Source organism: Heptranchias perlo, chromosome 11, assembly GCF_035084215.1.
Source record: "Heptranchias perlo isolate sHepPer1 chromosome 11, sHepPer1.hap1, whole genome shotgun sequence".
Taxonomy (NCBI): Eukaryota; Metazoa; Chordata; class Chondrichthyes; order Hexanchiformes; family Hexanchidae; genus Heptranchias; species Heptranchias perlo.
This window is the reverse complement of record NC_090335.1, coordinates 48,825,378-48,849,495: the sequence shown is the minus strand read 5'-3', so window position 1 is coordinate 48,849,495 and position 24,118 is coordinate 48,825,378. Positions and strand designations below refer to the sequence as shown.

General features: G+C 41.5%; 1 protein-coding gene across 3 annotated transcripts in view; it reads right to left on the bottom strand.

The window, feature by feature from the left end:
- The window catches only part of wdr3 (WD repeat domain 3), a 59,258-nt gene that overhangs the window by 15,666 nt on the left and 19,474 nt on the right, over positions 1 to 24,118 (bottom strand). For all 3 annotated transcript variants that reach the window (XM_067992955.1, XM_067992956.1, XM_067992957.1), the window contains 10 exons: positions 19,742 to 19,852; positions 18,709 to 18,939; positions 17,477 to 17,570; positions 16,037 to 16,138; positions 12,234 to 12,319; positions 8,934 to 9,069; positions 7,296 to 7,352; positions 6,206 to 6,306; positions 2,142 to 2,253; positions 806 to 940 (listed from right to left, as the gene is read on the bottom strand). In XM_067992955.1, coding sequence (XP_067849056.1) covers positions 806 to 940; positions 2,142 to 2,253; positions 6,206 to 6,306; positions 7,296 to 7,352; positions 8,934 to 9,069; positions 12,234 to 12,319; positions 16,037 to 16,138; positions 17,477 to 17,570; positions 18,709 to 18,939; positions 19,742 to 19,852 — 1,165 coding nt within the window. The remainder of the gene's footprint in view (positions 1 to 805; positions 941 to 2,141; positions 2,254 to 6,205; positions 6,307 to 7,295; positions 7,353 to 8,933; positions 9,070 to 12,233; positions 12,320 to 16,036; positions 16,139 to 17,476; positions 17,571 to 18,708; positions 18,940 to 19,741; positions 19,853 to 24,118) is intronic.

Genomic DNA, 24,118 nt, shown 5'->3' with positions numbered 1-24,118 from the left:
TCTTCTCCAGCCCGGAGGAGATGTCCTTAACCCTGGCACCAGGTAGGCAACATAGCCTTCGGGACTCATGATCCTGGCTGCAAAGAACAGTGTCAATCCCCCTAACTATACTGTCTCCTACTACAACCACCTTCCTTTTTACTCCCCCCACTTGAACGGCTTCCTGTACCACGGTGCTGTGGTCAGTCTGCTCGTCCTCCCCGCAGGTACTATCACTAGGCATCACCTGACGGCATTGAGTCAACCACATAGACCAGGTAGGGGTGGCAGTTTCCCTTTCCTCAAGGACATTAGTGAACCAGTTGGGTTTTTACGACAATCTGGCAGCTTTCATGGTTTCTTGGTGCCAGCCCACAAATTACCAGATTTATTGAATTCAATTTCACAACTTGCAGTGGTGGGATTTGAACTTGCAATTTCTAGTTTGCTAATCCAGCACCATAAGCACTGTACCCTCTCTTAGGGGCAGAACTTATGCTATGAACTCATTCCCAGGAGGAACTGCATTGAAACGTGGGTGAACTGAATTTGAGTAGTCTCAATCCAGTTCCTCAATAGCACAGGTCCACAGCCAACAGACAGAGGATACTTCCATCCCATCAGCTTGGCTGTATTTAAACCCAGGCTCCAGAGGTGAATGGCCAATAGTTTCTCCACTACACCACCCAATCTTCCTTAAGAATTTGCTAGCTTGAGAATATGATGCACCAACATGCTTTGCTATTACTCTGTTCCTTCACAGGCCTACTTTAACTAAATTACAATAGCTTGCTTCTCCCTCCAACAACTGTTAAAGACACATTACCATTTCTCGCTCTTCCTCCAGGATGATTGGCTCTCTTGTTCGCTCCCACAGCCGTAGAGATTTATCATGAGAGGAAGAAACTATGTGATCTCCGTTAGGGCTGATGGCCAGACACCAGACCTCCCCATGATGTCCCTGTGTGGAGAACAAACAAACACATAATAACCAGACCTGTGCAGGCAGGCTTTACAAATCTATAATGGACCTGGAAGCAGTCACAATTTGTATACAATTATCAGCAGTATACACATCTGAAGAGGCAGGCAGTATGCTGTAGTACAGAAATTAAGTTATGTGGAAACACCAATCTATATTTACAATAATGGTGCTGTTTTAGACCTTCTCAAAAGCATGAAGCATGGCTCATTAACAAAGTTTAAACCATTAAAAGGTTGACATTTACAATGACAAGAATGAGGAATTGAACTTGCTAAACAGGATATGATGAAAGAACTTTTAGGAATGTTTCAAATGGTTACATTTACTGGACCTGCAAATTTTGAAATTTTAAAACTTTTCCCATCTGCCTCTCTTCAATCTCCCAAGCCTGTGCTGATGCTGATCTGCAAACAGCTAGAAGTGCAAGAGGCCCAAGGTAGTTGTCCCTCTGATTTTCCCTCCATCCCTGTGGGAAGTGCCTGGCCTCCACATAGTACCTGTTCATGACAATAAAGCCAAGATTGGCAAATATCCTTGTTGACAAACCCGTATCGTCCCACTCTGAAATGGTGATCTGTTGTGCCAACCGCACCCCATTAAAAGCAAAAAGATAATTTTAAAAATGTTTACAAATATTTTACGTTATACTTACTGTATAAATAGAATATTTGTTTAAAGGACTACAAGAATTTTGAAAGGTGGCAACAGATGACATTGTTGCAGCCTTTCCACTACATTAGTGACATATATCTCTTACACTCCGAGGACACAATGTCATTGAACAAAAGAGTGAACAATAATACTGCATATCTGATGGGTGCAACCAGTTTAACAAGAAAACAGAAATTTGATCAATGATAGAAAATGAATGATTATAGAAAAATGTGTAGACTTTTGTAGCTTTTACTCTGCAGCACCAACTTATTAAACCTTTTGCTACTTGCTAACAAGTTTCAAGAGTGTGAATTCAAAGCAAGAATTCCTTTTCTTGCTGTACAGTTATTTAAATGGTGATGTTATTCTTTGTAATTATTATAGCAAACAATATACACAAAAGGGTTTCCAAAGAGCACCACCACCATCTTCAGGCAGAGAAACAACTTAATAACTCCCACCTTGAGACCACACTCTTGATCATTTGCAAAGGCTGATGTTTTTTAGCTGAAATCATACTCACTTCCAATGTCTGAATGTGCTCAAACTTGTCAGCATCCCACTGTTTAATCTTCCGGTCTTTTCCAGCAGTAAAGAAGAGGTGAGTTTTTGCTACAAATTTCAAATACATTACACTGCAGGGAAACAAGGCAGAAAAAATATGATCAATATTTGGGTCACCGATTTTGCTAAGAAATTATCTTTTCTTCAGCATTTATCTAGAATTTACCTATACTTATTTATTTTTTGTACGTGTAATACTAAAATTGAACATATGACTGCAGAGTTCTGCGAGTGCTGTGCTTAATCTGTGCTGACTACACGACGGATACCACCACATGCTTGGCACAGACAAATCAAATTTCAGAGAATAAATTCCATAAAATGCAAAAGGAAACCATCTTACTGCTCTGGATCAGGTATTTTCTGTCCTTTTTTAAAAATACTCTTTTTGCCCTGCTTTGCACATATTTTGCTGCATTTTTTAAACCTACTTTGCATTAATTTTATTTTTTTCTCACATTCCTTCTTCTCCTAGCCCTAGTGTCCTTCTCACTACCTGTTCCTGCTCTGCCTCCCAGTGTCCTTTTTGCCACCTGATCGCACTCCATCCCCCAGTGTGCATGAAGAAAACAGCTTCAGCATTAAATACTATGCTGAAATTTCCAGTTGTATATTAAGTACGTTCCTTCATTCTGAAGGAAGTGGTATATTAAAACATGTTCCAGTTGTATATTAAACGCATGTTATTAAATGTGTACCAGTTTTTCATAAGTATATTCTTTTTGTAAAATGAATGTGCATCATTTGCATGTTAAATGTGATTCAATTATTAAATGGCTTCCGGTTATATGTTTAGTACATTCCAGCTAGATATTAAATGCTTTCCAATTATATATTAAATGTGCCCCAGTTGTATATTCAATGTGTTCATTGCATATTAAATGTAGATCAATTTACAATTAAATATGTTCCAGCTGTATTTCAATACACACCTTCAAACTGAAATTTTAAAATTCAAGTAACATAATCATTCAATGTGTTCACAATAGACTGATTATTCTGCCTTTACCTTTTCCCCCTAAACTCCATTGCAGAATCACCTCCACTACATCTATAACTCTTTGTTCCTTCCTTTCTACGTTGAACTTGTAACTATTTCAGTTGTTCTTTACACACAAATTTAAAGTTGTAACCATTTAAAAGTTCAAGCAACTGAAACCGTTTAAGTGTCCGTTCATACTGAATGTCCAAACAACTTCAAGTAGAACTCTAAAATTTCACAGTTACACTAATTGTAATGATTTGAAATGTTCCTAACAGTTCTTTCCTTGTATTCAGCACTTTCAATTCCTCAGTTATCCTTTAATATCAAGCATTTGCCAGCACTCATAAATTTTAAAGATATTCCTTTACAAAATATTTTGAAAACTTTTTTACACATGCTTTATCAATCAAATCCCACTGGAATATTTACCTTACAATTCACTTTTTCCAGATATCAATTCCAACATTTCATCCTCTTCACCTCAACAAACACCACTTACTTCTCCACAACACACATCAGAAAAGGAATTACCAACAAGCCAGGGGATCAACCCTAGTTCAATGGGGAGTGTAGAAGAGCATGCCAGGAGCAGCACCAGGCGTACCTAAAAATGAGGTGTCAACCTGGTGAAACTACAACTCAGTACTACATGCATGCTAAACAGCGGAAGCAACATGCTATAGAAAGAGTTAAGCGATTCCACAACCAACGGATCAGATCAAAAGCTCTGAAGTCCTGCCACATTCAGTCGTGAATGGTGGTGAACAATTAAACAACTAACGGGAGGAGGAGGCTCTGTAAACATCCCCATCCTCAATGATGGCAGAGTCCAGCACGTGAGTGCAAAAGACAAGGCTGAAGCATTTGCAACCATCTTCAGCCAGAAGTGCAGAGTGGATGATCCATCTCGGCCTCCTCCCGATATCCCCACCATCACAGAAGCCAGTCTCCAGCCAATTCGATTCACTCCACGTGATATCAAGAAACGGCTGAGTGCACTGGATACAGCAAAGGCTATGGGCCCCGACAACATCCCAGCCGTAGTGCTGAAGACTTGGGCTCCAGAACGAGCTGCGTCTCTAGCCAAGCTGTTCCAGTACAGCTACAACACAGGCATCTACCCGACAATGTGGAAAATTGCCCAAGTATGTTCTGTCCACAAAAAGCAGGACAAATCCAACCCGGCCAATTACCGCCCCATCAGCCTACTCTCAATCATCAGCAAAGTGATGGAAGGTGTCGTTGACAGTGCTATCAAGCGGCACTTACTCACCAATAACCTGCTCAGTTTGGGTTCCGCCAGGACCACTCGGCTCCAGACCTCATTACAGCCTTGGTCCAAACATGGACAAAAGAGCTGAATTCCAGAGGTGAGGCGAGAGTGACTGCCCTTGACATCAAGGTAGCATTTGACCAAGTGTGGAATCAAGGAGCCCAAGTAAAATTGAAGTCAATGGGAATCAGGGGGAAAACTCTCCAGTGGCTGGAATCATACCTTGCACAAAGGAAGATGGTGGTGGTTATTGGAGGCCAATCATCTCAGCCCCAGGACATTGCTGCAGGAGTTCCTCAGGGCAGTGTACTTGGCCCAACCATCTTCAGCTGCTTCATCAATGACCTTCCCTCCATCATAAGGTCAGAAATGGGGATGTTCGCTGATGATTGCAGTGTTCAGTTCCATTTGCAACCCCTCAAATAATGAAGCAGTCTGAGCTCGCATGCAGCAAGACCTGGACAACATCCAGGCTTGGGCTCATAAGTGGCAAGTAACATTCGTGCCAGATAAGTGCCAGGCAATGACCATCTCCAACAAGAGAGAGTCTAACCACCTCCCCTTGACATTCAACGGCATTACCATCGCCAAATCCCCCACCATCAACATCCTGGGGGTCACCATTGACCAGAAACTTAACTGGATCAGCCATATAAATACTGTGGCTACAAGAGCAGGTCAGAGGCTGGGTATTCTGCGGCGAGTGACTCACTTCCTGACTCCACAAAGCCTTTCTACCATCTACAAGGCACAAGTCAGGAGTGTGATGGAATACTCTCCACTTGCCTGGATGAGTGCTGCTCCAACAACACTCAAGAAGCTCGACACCATCCAGGACAAAGCAGCCTGCTTGATTGGCACCCCATCCACCACCCTAAACATTCACTCCCTTCACCATTGGCGCACAGTGGCTGCAGTGTGTACCATCCACAGGATGCACTGCAGCAACTCGCCAAGACTTCTTCAACAGCACCTCCCAATCCCGCGACCTCTACCACCTAGAAGGACAAGAGCAGCAGGCACATGGGAACAACACCACCTGCACATTCCCCTCCAAGTCACACACCACCCCGACTTGGAAATATATCACCGTTCCTTCATCGCTGCTGGATCAAAATCCTGGAACTCCCTTTATAACAGCACCATGGGAGAACCTTCACCACACGGACTGCATTGGTTCAAGGCAGCTCACCACCACCTTCACAAGGGCAATTAGGGATGGGCAATAAATGCTGGCCTCGCCAGTGACGCCCACATCCCATGAACGAATAAAAATAAAAGAATAGCAAGACTAACATAGGCCAGCCCCAGCTGATGCCCAATGTGTATCTAAGCTCAGCCTGAAAAGAGTAATATCAAACAATTCTTAAGTTCTCTATTACAAATAAGCTGTGCACCACATTTCACAATGTCCACAACATGGGATACAAATAATATCCATTCTAATGACAACACTGACCAATGCAGGTACAATGCACCCATTGTGCCTGACATTGCTGCAATCATGTCTAGTGTTGGGAATTAATTTAAAGTTATGAATTATGATATTGTTATCTTTATTCTGATTATCACATGAATGAACTGAGACGAGACTTTCACATACAATTTCCCACTACAATCTGCAGCAACAATTATATAGTTTACCAAAATCAGTCTTTGGGATGAGGGTACAATTGGTTTTGAGGTCTTTAGCTGCTCCTTCTATGATCTCATGAAGGAGATATTGCAGCAGTGCACCTATGCCTGTTGGAAAATTAAAACATACCTGTCGTCATGAGCAAAAAGAGACTTGTGACAGTCACCGAATTCCAATCCCCAAATTTTCACATTCCTGTCAGCTGAACCAGTTGCTATCAGAGCGCTATCCTACAAATATAGAAAGAACAGTGATGCAAAAACAAAGTAGCAGAAAAGATCATGGAAAGAAGAATCTAGAAATAGAAATATTCATTTCAATAAAGAGGTGGCCTGGCAGTTTTCACAATTCATTGTGCTGAACTAAGAAGATCCCTCCTAACAAAAACAAATGCAGAGTGACTGGGCAATTACATCACTCCCAAAAATAAATGTCAGGCTCACTACTATATATAGTTACAGATAAGGTGACCCAGGTACAAGATGTCAATCCTGCTTTCAAGCCAAATGTAATTTTTTTTTTACGGTTTTCAAAAACAGTAGCAGCCCATCTTCAAACAGCAGGAGATTCAAATTTCCTGCATTCTGGAGAGCTGCCCCATCGTTCACCGTACTCTTCCCAGTACAGGAAATTTCGCTGCATGAGTCTGGCATTGTGAATAATGGAGTGGGTGTACTATGTATAGAAAGCCCCATCCCTAGGTAGACTTTCTTTTTAGATACACTTGTTTTAAAACAAAAGAACTTGTGTAAGAAAGGAAGCATGCAAGTATAAAGATTGATTATATTTTAGCTCTGTATATCGTTAATACTAGGGTCAATTCAGCGTTTTTCATGTTCACAGCAGGAAGCCTGTTTAAAGAGAATGCAAATCGGATAGTTAGGCTACAGTGTTGTAGCTCTATCCCTGACCTACACTCCCTTCAAGATCAATCTCTGCTAGGAGCATAAAATCACTGAATTTACTCCAATACCTCCAGTAGGCTTGATAAATAAATGGAGATGTAACATTAGCTCAATGATGCCCACATTTACTTTGGTTTGATTTTATTAAAAATCCAAATCCTTCATATTCATAGAGTCAAAAGCAACCATATTCCAAAGTGAAAAAAGATAGAATATGCCAAAATTGTCCCCAATGTTTTGAAGTAATTTGCTATTGTTTTATCCTGCAACATACACTAATATTGAACAGGCTGCACAATGGTAAACAAACTTACGTAAGAGATATCCATACAGAGCACAGGTAGCTTGTGTCCATAAAGAGACAGGAAAAACTGCAGAGATAAAACAAAAAGATATATTGGAACTGGTCACTATTTTTAGATCACATTATGTGCGTAAACTTCGATTTTTTTTAACCACTAATGTAAAAGATCAATAATCAAAAAAACGTCACTTATATAAGTTTAAAATTTCCTGCACCAAGCAACCAGCAACATTTATAAACATTTTTCAACACTGTCTGGTTTCTGCGGCATCTCTGAATCATATCCAAAACAACGTAATAAATTCAATTTTTCATTTTTCTTAAACCATAAAATCAACACATTTGATTTATCTTCCCACATTGTGCTGCTATTTATGATCTGATCTGCATCTAGTATTTTCACAATATAATTTTGATCAAACTATAGGATGGAATACTATTTCTTGGAGGATTTAAAAGCATTAGATAACTCCAAATTTGTCACTCACGCAGAAGTTGATTCAGGGTGCATTTATGCTACAAATTTAGTGTCGGTGCAAAGTGTTTTTGGCTTCGCACTGACTCTAAACTTCTGGATCAGGTGTCAAAGCCCGAACTGACTGTGAAGCAAAGTGGGGTGACACTACCTCCTCTGGAGTCCCACGTTGCTTTATTCAAGCGCCAGGCTGGACTGTGACTCTGTAGGTCATACTGCGTAAGAGTGGCAGGTTTCCTTTCCTGAAGGACATTAGTAAAGCTGTTGGATTTTTACGGCAATCCAGAAATTTTCATGTTTATTTTTCTTATGTTAGCTTACAAATGACCAGATTTACTGAATTCAATTTCACAACTTGGCATGGCAGGATTTGAACCTCTGGGTTGTTAATCTGGTACAATAAACACTAGGCTTCTATACCCACTTACTTTTGTGTAATAATACAAAATAAAGAACAGGCCATGCTATCCCACATCAGTGGGCTATCTTATTTGACTGAACAAGATGGTTTCTCTCCTCCAGCTTTTCTAACCTCTTTGCATCAGTAAAAATCTCACCACTTTCTCTTCAGCAAACCTGACTGCCTTAGTAGCCTTCCTGTTTCAAAAACTGTCTGTGCAGCATGCTGTTTCTGTGTTTTATCTCGTTTTTAGCAAGAGAAAGGGATCAAAGGCTTCCCAATACAATGGGAGTGAGTGATTTTGTGTTGCTGAGACAGGCTATTCAGTTGCTTATTTTCAGTCTATAAGTAAACAATGTCAAAGCTAGTTCATTCGCATCTTAACTACTTACTGTCTCACACCCTTTTTTATTTATTTGCAAGAGTATAATATGCTTTAAAAAACATTTAAAGTAATTCTTTTGTGGACAAATGGTCAAACAATCATGAAATGTGACAGTAGCCTTGAGCTGAAGTGAAGTCTAAGTGACAGCAATCCCTGCGATCTGAACTGAACAAATTTTACTTTGGAGGGATGCACATGAGTAACAAACTTTGCTTATAAGTTTTGAAAGTACTTTTTAAAATAAATACTTCCCTCATCATGGCTGCCCGATCTTAAATATTTGCCTGTTTAGAGAAGCAGGTGAACAGGTTACAAACTTTGTTTAGCCAGGGGAACTTCTTTTACAAATGCATTTTACAAGGTTTTAGTGAGTCCTTATAGCTTTTACCTTCAGTGTGTCTGTGTAGAATACTTTAATGGTACAATCGAGTAGCGATACTGCTAGCAGTCTCTGATTAGGGCTGTAGCACACAGACAGGATGTCTTCATCCAGCTGCAGAGTGCGAATATGATTCAAAGAGAGTCTACAATTAACGAAAAACAGAGCACAGGTCAAGATCAGCCACACCAGAAGTAACTACCTTATATGAATTATAATATGAGGAAACACAGAAAACTTGGGCTGTTCAGCCTCAAAAGGAGGTGATTGAGAAAGAAGTATTTGAAATAGTAAATGGGATAGAGAAGGTAGATTTGGAACACATGACAGCAGAACAAGAAAGCATAGGTTCAAACTGCCAAAAGGAAAATGGTGCCAGGACGCTTTTCACACACTGTGACCAACACATGAAATAAACTTCAAGGGAGGGTAGTGGAGTTGAAAATCCTGGAATAATTGAAAAAACAGTTAGATATGTGGGCGGACTGTTGCCTTTTTTTGGTTTTATATTTTCAGCCCCTCTCGGCTTTCCTCTTCTCCCTTTCCCCTCACTTGGCCCTGCTACCTTTCATCCCTCCCCTCTCAGGTTCTTTGCTCCTTCCAATTCCAAACACAACCCATCACTAATCTTCAGCTTTTGTTATCTCCTGACACTGTCCCAGGCTTGAGTCCCCACCGCCCCACTCCAACCTTGAACACACTACTACCCTCTGTGCCTCTCTTGGCATTCGCTGATGGGCCCAGCAAGGCATCTGCCATTACCTCCTTGAGAGCAGTAACTCCTGGCCCCATTCTTTCCACACCGGTGTTCCACTCAGTGTGCCGACTGGGGGCTCAACTCACCAACCTCCTTCCCGTCCCACTTACCCCACCCATCACTCCTTCCCAGACTCCGTCAAAGGATCAACAATCATCGCTTCTCTCTGCATTTCTGTCCAGAATGGCTGCTCACTCACAAGAAAGGCTCTTGCCATCCATGACCTTATTATGGATGACGGATGAATTCAGGATGTCAATACAGACATTTACCAAAGCTTCCCCACCTAGCTATATGTTTCACCACCTGCCCTGCCAAATTGCTGCGATGGCAGCGTGGTCCTTATCATCAAGTCACACCTTGGTTTCTGCTCCTACTCCTCTGACACCTTCTCCTGCTTCGAGCACCTCACCTTGTTCCAACCCACTCGCCTCTCCTTTAAAATCCTCATTGCCTTCGGCCACCAACGCCCCACCTCCCCCAAGCCTCACCCCAAGATATCTTCCTCCCCCTCAGCCTATGCACTGAGTAATTCCTCATCCTTCGTAATTTCAATCTCTACATGAACTCTCCTTGACTTCACCACTCCAAATTCACTGCTGTCTTATCCTCCCTAAAACTCTCCTACCCATATTCACAGCAAGCCCCTTAACCTCAACCTCCCCTGTGGCCTCGCTACTCCCATGGTTTTGATCACCTACAGGGCCATCTCTGACCACTTACTTGTATTCCTCACCACCCACATCGCCCTGGCCCCTTCCAACCCCAGTTACTGCGGCATCCGCCCCTGCAAAAAACTCTATCCCAAGCCACTTATAATTGCCTTCTTTAACTTCCAACTGCCTAGCTTTGGCCAGCCATTTGCCATAATACCTCTGTAACTGGAGACTTGTTCCTTCAATCCCTCAACTCCATCTTCGATGCCCTAATCTCCAGTAAAACTTTCACTGCCTCCCATTCTAGCTGTTCCCCCTGTTACAGGCCCCATCGTTGCTTTCTCAAGTCCAAGGGGTGCAAATTTGAATGCACCCGGCGCACAATTGGCAAAGCCGTCCATCATCAGATCTGGCTAGACCACATCAAACTCCACTAGGCTTCACCTTGAGCTGAGTTTCTGATGCCATATCCCCTCCATCACAAAGACCATTTCCTCCACTCCTATCAGTCCATTTGCTGAAACCTACAGTCATGCTTTGTCGTTTCCAGATTTGATTACTCCAATGCTCTCCTGGCCGGCTTCTCATCCTCCACCTTCCGTAAACTACAGCTCATCCAAAACACTGCTGCCTGTATCCTATTTCACACTAAGTCCTGCTCATCCATTATCCCTGTCCTCTCTGAAGTACATTAACTTCCAGTCTCGCAATGCCTCAAATTTACAATTCTCATCCTTATGTTTAAATTCCTCCATGGCCTAGGCCTTTCCTATCACTGAATCCTCTGAAGGAACATTCATAAAATATTTGTGAAGGGATTGGATTATTCAATGTACAACATTGTCTTTTCACCTCTGAGGTTTTGATTATAATCTAACCCAGAGATGATGAAGGTGTCCTCTTTTTGATTGAATGCAGCTGGAATAATGCCTTTCACCCTCTGTCTGATTTAAATCCACATTCTAAAGGGGAAAAGTTTTCATTTGGCAATGGGGTAACGGTGCTAAACGTTTGATACTAGGATTCAAATCCAGCTGTTACTAAGGGGATTAAGGATTCTGATTATGGGGAATAAGCTGCACAGTTTGCTAGGAAACTTCTCTATCAATTCTGGATTTATGTCTAATCCCAAAAGTCTGCACTAAAGTCCAGACCACTATTCTCCAGGAACCTCCTCCACCTCTGTAATTCCCCCCCTTAAACTCTCCATTCCTCTGACTCCAAACTCTTATAGATGAACCCTCTCCCTTTTCCTCAACACTGGAGGTTGTGCTTTCAGTCATGCTCTGGAATTTCTCCCCAAAATCCCTCGCCCTCTCCACTTCCCTTTCCTTCCTTAAAGCCCACCTCTTTGACAAAGCTTTAGGTCACCCCTTCTAATGGTTCTTTCTTTGGCTCAGCACCCATTTTTCCGTATGCCTCTGTGAAGCACCTTGGGATGTTTTCTCTACGTTAAAGGCACTATATAAATGCAAGTTTTTGTTGTTAATTGGATGAGTAAAAGCCAACAGGTTTCTGACTGCAAGTGGCATCATAGTTAAGCCGATCCTGTCTTCACCCAATATCCACACGTGCACTTCCATGTGTCATTTTTATCAGCCACACATTTTTGGTCATAAATAAACTAACAATAAAGCTACTTTGTGGAAGTCTAGTCCAGTATTACCACAGTAGCGATTACAAGTGGAAACCCTAACTGATTCTCCTCTTTTTAAACCAGGGGCGCTGAGATTAGTTAACTCAGCACAGAGTGATGGTCAGATCTGAGATCTTCCGGGACTAATTAGCTTGGCTACTCAGTGGATAAACATGCTTAGCTATCGCGGGAGCCCAATCAGCTTTTACTCTTAATTGCTGCTCAATTAAGCTTAATTTATTTTTTCCCTGACTGCTCACCTTGTCTGGGTAGAATTTTCATCCTTCACCAACTCAAATTCCCAAAATTTCACCATCTTGTCAGCACTTCCAGTAACAAAACCACGCTAGAAAAAAAAGAGAATGACGAATAAAATTTTAAAATGGTGTCTTGAAGGAACATTCATAAAATATTTCTGAAGGGATTGGATTATTCAATGTATAACATTGAGACCTCTGAGATTTCAATCACAATCTAACCCAGAGATGATGAAGGTTTCCTCTTTCTGATTGAATGCAGCTGGAATAATGTCTTTCACCCTCTGTCTGATTTAAATCCAGGTTCTAAAGGGGAAATGTTTTCCTTTGGCAATAGGGTAACGGTGCTAAACGTTTGCCACCAGGATTCAAATTCAGCTGTTACTAAGGGGATTAAGGATTCTGATTATGGAGACTAAGCAGCACAGTTTGCTAGGAAACTTCCCTTTCAAATCTGGATTTATGTCTAATCCCAAAAGTTTGCACTAAAATCCAGACCACTGTTTTCCAGTATCAGTATGTTCGAACACTTCATTTCCATAGCTAACAAACTTTCCATCTGGAAAGTTTGCATTGCACTTCAATGCGATAAAAAAATTCCAATAAATTATAATTTTTTTCAACACTTATATAACTGGTGATGAGCTGAAATCAATGTGCCATTGCACATTTCTTATTTACTGGGAGGGGATAGGGGTTAGATTTCCTCTGCTCACTATTTTTGCAACAAACTTGTAAACAGTAGCCTAATGGTTGTGGTACTCGACTAGCAACCCAACTGTTGTATGTTAAATCTCACCATGGCAAATTGTGAAAATAAACTAAGAATGTGGTATTTTGTGGGCTGGAATCAGAAAGAAAATGACCATGAAAGCTAACGAATTGTTGTTAAAACCAAACTGGTTCACTAATATCCTTCAAGGAAGGGAACCTGCCATCCTTACCTGATCTGGCCTACATGTGATTCCAGCCCCACACTACATGGTTGACTCTTAATGCCTCTATTACATTTAATGACCCTATTACAGTTAAACTGTGACACAGGAAATCCTTCACCCATGTCTCCCCCAGCTTACTGATCAGCGGCAATGTTCGTTATGCAGCAGACATTAGTCTGGAGCAGAAAACTGGCTTTACATCTCATAGAGCCGTCAAAAATCTGCTAATCTCAATTGCAGATACCGTAAAGACAGACATTGCCCTCAAAATGCACTGTACCTGAATTAAGAGTGACTATTGGATTTAAAATGGAACAATACCTCACTTCATCGTAATTTATTTTCTTTACGCTTCTAAGAAACATTTTTTTAAATCAGCTGCCACGATGCTGCTGTATTGTTGGATACATGGTTGTAATAGAAAAAGTTATAAGGTTATAGGGAGTGGGACTAAGTGGATAGCTCTTTCAGAGAGCATGATGGGACAAATAGCCTCCTTCTGTACTATAAAATTCCACAATTCTATTCTTAGAATAATTACAACAACAACTTGCATTTACATAGCGCCTTTAACATAGTAAAACGTCCCAAGGTTCTTCACAGGAGCAATTATCAAACAAAATTTGACACCGAGCTACATAAAGAGATATTAGGACCGGTGACCAAAAGCTTGGTCAAAGAGGTAGGTTTTAAGGAGCACCTTAAAGAAGGAGAGAGAGAGGTCGAGAGGCGGAGAGATTGAGGGAGGGAATTCCAAAGCTTAGGGCCTAGGCAGCTGAAGGCACGGCCGCCTATTAAAATCGGGGATGCGCAAGAGGCAAGAATTGGAAGAGCCGCGGAGATCTCTGAGGGTTGTAGGCTGGAGGAGGTTACAGAGATAGGGAGGGGCAAGGCCATGAAGGGATTTGAAAACCGGGATGAGAATTTTAAAATCGAGGCATTCCTGGAACGGGAGCTAATGTAGATCAGTGAGCACAGGGGCGATGGGAGAATGGGACTTGGTGTGAATTGGGATACGAACCGCAGAGTTTTAGATGAGCTCAAGTTTATGGAGGGTGGAAGATGGGAGGCTGGCCAGGAGTGCATTGGAATAGTCCAGTCTAGAGGTAACAAAGGCATGGATGAGGGCTTCAGCAGCAGATGAGCTTAGGCAAGGGCGGAGATGGGCGATGTTACGGAGGTGGAAATAGGCGGTCTTGGTGATGGAGCGGATATGTGGTCGGAAGCTCATCTCAGGGTCAAATAGGACACCAAGGTTGCGCACGGTGTAGTTCAGCCTCAGCCAGTAGCCAGGGAGAGGGATGGATTTGGTGGCAAAGGGAAAGCAGAGTTTGTGGCGGGGACTCTTCCCAATATTTAGTTGGAGGAAATTTTTGCTCATCCAGTACTGGATGTTAGACAAGCAGTGTGACAAATCAGAGACAGTGGAGGGGTTGAGAGAGGTGGTGGTGAGGTAGAGCTGGGTGTCGTCAGCATACGCGTGGAACCTGATGATGTGTTTTCAGATGATGTCACCGAGTAGCAGCATGTAGATGAGAAATAGGAGGGGGCCAAGGATAGTCCCTTGGGGGACTCCAGAGGTAACGGTGCACGGGTGGAAAGAGAAGCCATTGCAGGAGATTCTCTGGCTATGACTGGATTGATAAGAATGGAACCAGGTGAGCGCAGCCCCACCCAGCTGGACAATGGAGGAGAGGTGTTGGAGGAGGATGGTATAGTCAACCGGCTGCAGACGGGTCGAGAAGGATTAGGGGGGATAGTTTACCATGGTCACAGTCACATAGGATGTCATTTGTGACTTTGATAAGGGCCGTATCAGTACTGTGGCAGGGGCAGAAATCTGATTAGAGGGATTCAACATGGAGTTGCGGGAAAGAAGGGCACGGATTTGGGAAGCGGCAACACGTTGTAGGACTTTGCAGAGGAAAGGGAGATTGGAGATGGGACGGTAGGTTGCAAGGGGTTCAAGGCTGGATTTTTTGAGGAGGGGGATGGTAGCAGCAGATTTGAAGGGAAGGGGGACAGTACCTGAGGAGAGGGAACCATTAACAGTATCAGCTAACATGCAGGCCAGAAAGGAAGTTGGGTGGTCAGCAGTTTGGTGAGAATAGGGTTGAGGGAGCAGGAGGTGGGTCTCATGGTCAAGATGAGCTTACAGAGGGCATGAGGGGAGATAGCAGAGAAACTAGAAAAAGATGAGAGTTCAGGGCTAGGGCAGGGGGGAACCTTAGGGGAAGTTTAGCTTGTTGGGCTAGGGGAAGGGAGGGAAGCAGCAGAGGCTGCTGAGCGGATGGTCTCAATCTTAGTCACAAAGTAGTCCATGAGCTCCTCACACTTGGAGGTGAGAGTGCAGGAGGCAGGGGAGACTGTTTTCTCTACTACTGGCAGAACAGTTAAGGCCATCATGTTACTTGACTCTGGCCTTGGATTGAGGCTGTTACTGCCATTGGCACATCATTCAGTTTTGGCACTCGGCTGTGATGATGAGACCCTCAAAGCTATCTGCCACAGATGTAATTAGTTTATTCATGTAGCAGCTAAGCTTTAGGGCTCCCTTCCCACCCAGAATACCATATACCGATGTGTTAAATATATACTGGCTTAACAGCGCCTTAGACGTTTTAGATAACTCCTGCACTTAGAAACCAGACTCCATTTCTACACATTTCCTTAACCTGCTAACAAAAGAGTGGCCTCCTTTTCAACAGGCTAATTTTTAATGGTACATTTACTAGATTCTGTCTATCTGAGTGAGTGATTACATCTTAAATGGATTACAAGGACATTTGAGTAAGGGTAATGCAAGGGTAATTTTCAGATTGCACTTAAAAATAAACTATACAGCTAAAATCTTGCAGAATGCATTACCTGGTCTGGTGCCAGTGAAATGGACCACACTGCTCCGTCATGGGCATCAAATGACTCCAACAAATTTCCTGAAGCTAAATCAAAGAGCTGTAGCTTTCCAGACTACAGAGAAAAAAACAGGGACACTAAATGTGGCTACATTTTACACATAATCTAATTCAGCTGTGCGCTAATATTCAGAGCTGTATCCCATATAGACTAAGGCATTTATCGCAAAGAAACATCTGTTGATGATTGAAGACCATTTATTTTAAAAGAGTCGTAAGTTTGTTTAAGTTAAACACCTAAATTTTCTCGCTCTCTTTCACTGACCAACTATTTACAATCAGAAAGTTGATCAGGTCCTCACATATCTACATGTGAATTCCCCAGTTTAACAATAATTACAATGTGCTTTGGGATGATGAGCTTCTAGAGCAGTCAGTGAAAGCATTTACAGAAGTACAATCAAAATTCAATCTGGAACCAATTGAAGTGAGATTTCCTTCACAAACAGAAATATCTGAAGTTCAGTGGAACAGCAGATTCTGGTTACCATTTTCAACTTGACTGGTCCATGAGGGACAATGACAGAATTTCACTTCAATATGATCGTCTCTTCCTCAGAGAACAACCGATGACAACAAAATAATGTAACATTTCTAAGTGACTGCTACTAGTTTTTGTGCAGGCTTTCATTACATTACTACTTACATTTGCATCTGACTGAAATGCAAAGAAAATGAGATTATGAGTGTGTCCCCTGCTTTAATTGTATTCAAAGTCAAGAACTAACAGAAAATTATCAGATTCTTTTTCAAAATGAAAGATGACCTATTTAAAAGATCAGAAGTTGGAACTGTCAAGATCAGCGATTACACGAACTGTGATTTACACTCACTATATGTATTATTTTCTTTTTGCTTCCACTAGGTACCTCAGATACAGAAAAGCTTGTTTTAAGTAGCAAATATCAATGTCACTCTCATGTGGGCAGATAAAAGGCTTCCTCATAACAGCTCCGTAGATGACCCAGTTGGTAAATGCACTGCTCAGTGACTCAAAGAGCCATATAAACCTAGATCATGGTGCTCTTGGAACAATACCCCAGTATGAGCTGATGCCTTCAGAAGAGGAGAATTTTTTTTTCTAAAAAGGCTTCCTTATAGCTAATGAAGGGTCATGACCTGAAACATTAACTTTGTTTCTTTCTCCACAGATGCTGCCTGACTTGCTGAGTATTTCAAGTTCTTATTCCTTATAGCTAAGATCATTTGTCTTCAATTTACTTCAATTTACCACAATAAGTGAAAAATACATAACATGATTTATGTAGATTTTAGATGCTGTGAAATGCTATAATTACCTTGTCGAGACAGCTCAAATTAACTATCTTTGAATTGGAAACATTGTCACAACAGCTGCTCTATAACTTTGCAAAGAGAAGCAGGTCTGTCTTACCTTAGTTCCCAAGATAATTTGTCTATCCCCAGGAACAAAGAGAGAGCAGAGTGTGTATTCACAAGCCATAGTCCTGATACACTGCAGAGTGGACCTGAGGATTAGCAAAACACGGGTGTCAGGGTCTGCTCGACAAACAGTGCACTTCTTTTAAGTATGCACTTGAGTATTGTGTTATAACGTAGACAGTGTTCTTCATTGGTTTCCCAATGTTGTCATTCAAAAAGATGGTCTAGACTACTACAAACAAACCACAGGAATTGAATCTACTTATTTGCAAGTCTAATATCAGTGAATCCACGTATCTGCATGCCTAATATAAGCAAGTTGCTACTAAGTCATAAATTTGTCATTACATAGTTGATAGTGGCGTACATGCAACTCTGGTTATAAGCAATAGTGCTATGTATCCTGATTGATTGCACATAAGAAGTTTTAACTACACTACTACAATGCTATGCAACTAGATTCTGAAACTCTGCAGGAAGTCAGAAAGTGTCTTCCCCACCCATTAGTGATGATTAGGGTTACCTATGTAGATATTTGATATTCAATTCAGTACTGAATTATCCTTTCCCTTATATTCCTGTTGATCTCCTGAGGCATTCCTGAGGAATCTCCCAGCTTTTTCCCCCCTAATTGGCCTGGGTTTTTATCTGGTGTTTCGCCTCTCCCAGGAGATTACCATGACTTTTGGATGGGGTGGGGAGTATATATATTGTGATGCACAAGGCATCGCAGTGGGACAGGCTGATGGGACCAGTGGATCTTTTCCTGTCCGTCATTGTTCGTATGTTCACAGCCGGCCGTAGTAAGGAGCAGAAGGACAGCATGAAGCTTGCTGAAAGTGGCAAGTTTAAAACTATTAAGAGATTAAATCAATAGTTTTAATTAAAAACAAAACAAATCTTAAATTTAAAAGTTGAAAATCAAGATTAATAATACCCGAGAAAAAAAATCACTGCAAACATAACCAAGGTGACAGCCAATCTGCCACAGGCAGCTCAGAAAGTTGTTGCACAGTCACCCATGACTGCACCAGCATCCTCTTTGCTGACAAGTTTACATAGGCAAAATCCATATTAAATGTGGACATAAGAATTCAAAATGGGCAAAAGTTGACACAAAAAATGTGACCAAAAAGTGACAACGGGAAGTCAAATGGCACAGACAAGAAGTGCAGGCAGATGTAAGATTTTTAATATATAGATATATACACAATATGTTCAAACCTGTTCCATATTTTGACCGTCTCAGCTGAAGCAGAGAGGACTGCAATGTTGTCAGAACTGAAGGCGAGTGTTCTTGCATCTGTCCTGTGGCCTGCAATGGTTATCCTGGCTATCTTTGTGCACTCTGGTGTTTTCACTGTCAGGTTCAGACTGTAGGCCTCAACGGTGTTGTTCTGAAGCAGCATCACAACCTTTAGCTCCCCGTTTGGCACTAAAAGAAAATTGAATGATCTACAAAAAAATGAATCAGCATCAAAAAGTCAAAGTGGCAGTAAGTTATAAAATCTAAGGTTGAACATACTAAACTGGAATTCATTCACATTAGTCGAGTGATGTGCATAAATTCAAGATTAAAGACATCCTCTAAAGCTGGAGGCAACAAGAACTGTTCAGCAAAGCAATAAATCTAAACTCCATTTTATTTCTAGTTTCAGTACAATGGAGTTGCTCCAATGACAGCTAAAGGAACTTAAGCACTTCCCTTTACATAATGGTAATACAGTTAAAGTTAAGAGAAATGGACAAACATATTTCTCTTGAATTAGATACAATATACTTTCTTATGTATGCGTAAAGTCATTACTAAATAGCAGGATAAACCTGCAGGTGCACTGTACAACAGAAATGAAGTGCAATCCATCATTCTATCTTTAGGCCCACGGATACACCAACACATGCAGTGTACACACATCCAACAAAGTCCAATAGTGATACACTTCTTGTGAATTTTCAGAGTTCCAAGCTTTTGTTTTGAAGGTAAACTCCCATTCATTTTAATTTTATCCAAAGAGATCAGGACAGTTTTTAAAAGAGTGCCAAAGGAATCTTGCTCTAATATTTCAGTGTGTTGCTATTCAAACTTTATGTGAAGAACCATTTATTTGAATTTTTACTTAATTTTTGAAAAATTCAAGCCGATCTCTGTGAATGGGAGCTTTCTCTCCACTGACTAGGGAGTTTTGTTTAGTGTTTTGAAGTAATTATACCACAGGTTAATTATTTCTTTTTGGTTGGCCACACAACTGAATCTCACCTGATTTTTCCTGAGGCTTTGATGTTTGTGACTGTCTGAACCTCATCCTTTAGAGTTCGTTCCGCAGCAGGCTCCAAGTCGATGTCAGATTCCCCTGACACAGCCTTTTGCCTGTTGAATAATCCACAATGATAACATATTCAATTTAAGCAAATACAGGAATAAAATAAATTAATTCCATGTGCAAAGCATTCCAATTTACTGTAGTCATTATTAATGAGAGACCAGATACGGTTTCAGATCCCTTTTTTTCCAAACCACAATTTCAACTCAGGATCAATGGAGTTCAAATTCCTTCTGTCCTCCCATTACTACAATGACTTCCATAGATTGCCTTTAATACTTCTACTTGCCTGAATATTAGCATCTAGCTCATTTCCCATTATACAAGCAAATTGAGTTTTTAGATATATAAAGTACAATCTGGTTCTATGAGCCAATGTGCTCCACTATGGAATGGTGGTACATAATTTCACACCTTCACTATCACTTCTCCAAACATTTACACCTTGATTTTAGGCTGATCATAAGGAGGAAAGTACCAGGTACAGTCCTGGAAGCACTGGGTAGGAAACAAACACAGGTTCACAGGTCAGCTAGTGGGCCTTTGGGTGGAAAAAACTAATAATACCAAAAAGATGGGAGTAACATGTATAAAGTATGCAATTAAGATTGAGACTGATTTGTGAAGAAATAGATGCAGTACCCTATTTTTCCCAGATATCTGCAAATCATCTTATAACTGCTCTCCATTGCTAGATTTAGATTGTTACCGTTTGACCATTACTATAAATACTAGGAACGCGTGTAATATCAATGCTTCGTTTGCAAATTAGCTATAATTTTAAGGCAGCTTTTGATCAGTGAATATCAAGGAGTAGAAATCCAACTTCTACACTCCCCAGCCAACATTTTTTTCAACCATTCCCTTTAATATAGGGAATATTGAGGGCTGGCAGGTGCAGAAACCATTTTTCTACCCCCAAATATCTTAGTCACAAACAGAAACTGATCCAACATAATTTTCTATCTGATCCCCTATATTTATTCATATTAAATTAACTTGTTGACTTTTTAGAAATTAATATGAACAACTCTAAAAATAGCTGAACATATTTTCTATGAACACTTATTTCTGATATCTACCCATTATAAAGTGCATTAAATTTAAATTAAGCTTTAAAAATTCATAAAAATATCTGACCAATGTATTACAAGCACATAGATGGCAGTATAGCACAGCAGTTTTTTCTTTAAACTATTTAACAAAAGTAATTTATTGTATTTGAGAAGTTGTGATAAAACATCTGGCTGACATGATTGTAGTTAAACTCTGATTACTGTTTTGTGGTACGACTTTCAAAGCAATGTGCGTTTTAAAAAGAAAACCAGGCTGTACAATACTAAAAAAACAAGGAACTGAGGGGTGGTAAATGCTTGTCACATGATAAATGGTTTATTTGTGAGAGTTATTGAAATGATCTGAACCTTGAAGGGAATGGGGAGAGGCCAGGAGCAGGAGAAGCCGAAACTTTCCTTGTGGGGCCAGGAGGAGCACAAGGAAAGAAAAAGAAAACTTGCCTTAAGCGGCCTCTTCTGGTCTTGGATCCTCTTCCCACTCTCTTTACCCCATGGGAAAGCCATGACAGCTTCCTTGCTCAGGCCAGAGTTAAAACTGCAGATGGGGCTCGATTATGTCATCGGACCCTGATCTATTAAAATCGCCCTCATGGTGTCTGCAGTTGTTTCTGAAGCAGATGACACAACTCTGAAACTGCCTCCCTACTAAACCTCAGCTTCTGGAGACAGTGCTCTTCAATCACTGCCAGGTAGATATGTCTGGGTCCGTAGATACAACGAGTAGCATAACTGTACATCTTTGGTGCCATCTGGCACCATTTCTCTGCTAACTCAAGTGCAAGAGCAGCAATGAAAGGAACCCCTAGTGTAATGATCTTCCATTGAAACTCAGTGAAACAGAGGTTCCTTACAGGATCCAGGCGGGCAGGAATCTAGACCAGCTACCACATTGCAGACTTGAATCTGGGGGCTCCCCCCATAATCAGCAATTACCCAGGAAACAAGCAGAACAAGGCTCATGCACAGCTTAGGCGCAATAGTACACAATACCTTCAACTCTTAAGCAGTCATTTAGGGCCAGGCAGAAATCATCTGGAATCATGCACTACAGTCAACTCTCCATAGTCCTGGCCACTATTGCACATTTTCTGCCAGCATCAGTGTCTATATCGATATCAATTACTAGGTTAAGTAACAATAACTTTCTTCTGCTTTAGAAGTGCCTGAGAAAGTACTATAGTTAACAAAAGTATTTTTAAATTTTAATGCCACTTTCCTAGCAATGCTCACTAACAAAAATAAGACTTGAAAAACTCTTAGTAATCAAAAGTTATAATGTAAATCAGCCAAATAAGTTGTACAAAAGCTAACATTAAATAACTATATAGAGCTATTTAGAAGCCTGCCAAGTGCAGCGTTGTAGCAGAACATAAGTGAGAATCTGCCAAGAACTGAATGTTCCTTACTGCTTCACGTTAAAACACTACAGTTCACTTGATGTGGATTCTGCCACCATTTTGTTTTATATGTGTTGCTGCTTCCTCTATTTTCCAGTGCTGGAAATCAGCTTTTCTTTCTCCCCTTGCTTTCCTGTCCCAAAATTAGCAAATCAAAGTGGTGCATTTCCATGGACAGTAGTGGCTCTCTAGCGCCTTGAATGTGTGCCTAAACAGTGAAAGCTTTTCAAACCATGAGCACCAACACAGTCAAACCTGGCAGTATTTGTCAACTTTCCTTGCACACTTTCAGGAGATGTTGTTTGATAGTGATCAGGGGTAGGCATCCCAGGCAATTTTACCTCTCTCTAGCCCAGAGCCACAGTGATCAACTGCAGTTACTTCACCAGCAATCTGGCTGAAATTAGCTAACTTAGCACAAACCACGAATCCTGCCTGGAACCTCTAGATTCAGTACCACACCACAGTGTACTTAGCCACGAGGCACTGGTTCCCCGATAGTGGACCCGCCCCCCCGCCCATGGTAGAGGGGAGGGAAAAGATCTAGCGCTGGACTTCATTTTTTAAAAAAGATTTTCAAACACCAGCCTCATATGTCAATAATGTGATTGAGGTCACTGAGAAAAAAATTCTCTTCTAATTCTTGTAAGTCAAAATTTTGCCGACAACATCCCACAAAGCCAAATAAATCTATAAATTGAACAGACCAACAAGATAGTGTCTAGTGCAGTTAAAGCTCTAGCTCAGCATTATGCATTGCACTAACTCACAAGACAGATATGGATGTGAAAGACCACTAGGCTGATCGTAGCTCATCCATTCAGAAAGAAGCTACAATCCCTCAATTACAGTTTCTTAAATGATTACAGGGTTTTTGCCTCTACATTTCCCTGAACTCCATTCCATATGTCGATTACCTTTTGGATGAAGCTCTTCCTGACATAAGTGCTAACATTGCCAGTTTTTAACCTGTACTCTCTTTTCCTGTTATCATGGTTTAATTTGATGTAATATTCCAAATGTACCTTTTCTGTATGCTTTACTATCTTAAAGACTGCTATGAAGTTCCCTCTAAGCAGCTCTTCACTAGACTGACAAGCCCAAATTTTTCAAGCCTTTCATAATAACTCAGTCCTCTGACACTTGGGGATAAATTTTAACCCCCAAGAATGGGTGGATTGGGGCAGGTGGGGAGTAAAAATACTCCATTTTCAGAGCGGGATGGCAACCCTTCTCCAACATGCCTACTTTTGGGTTTAACTCAGGCAGATTTATCTGCATGTGGAGAGCAGACACCAGGAAGTCCCACCCCCACTTAAAGTCAATGGGCCAATACTTAAAAGGGCAATGTACCTCATTGAGATACTGGAGGTACTTAATATTTTGTGTATTGGAATAATAAAATGAATTTAACCATACCTGTTCGGGTTTCCCATCACTTCCCATTCATGTTAGGTGAAAGCAGGCATGAAGGGCCGGATCCACGAGGTGAGTGCCTTTATTGTATTGCTTGTGGGCCCGGCAAGCTCACCTGACTGACAGGACCCCTGCGATCGGCCGACGTCCCCCCCCCACCGATGATGCCCCCTTCCCAGATAGTGGACCCCCCCCCACCCAGCCCATGGTAGAGCCCACCTACCTCTGACTCTTCACCCGACCTCCAGCAAACTCCAATCTTCTTCTCAGCCCCCCGATCTTCTCCCCCCCACCCCCCGATCTTCTCCCTGGTCTATGATCCCTGGCTGCGCCTGCTCTGGGTCGACAGCCAGCCAGCCAGCCTGTCAATCAGGCTGTCTGCCGGGCGCGCAAACTGGAAATGCTATTGATGGGCCACATTAAG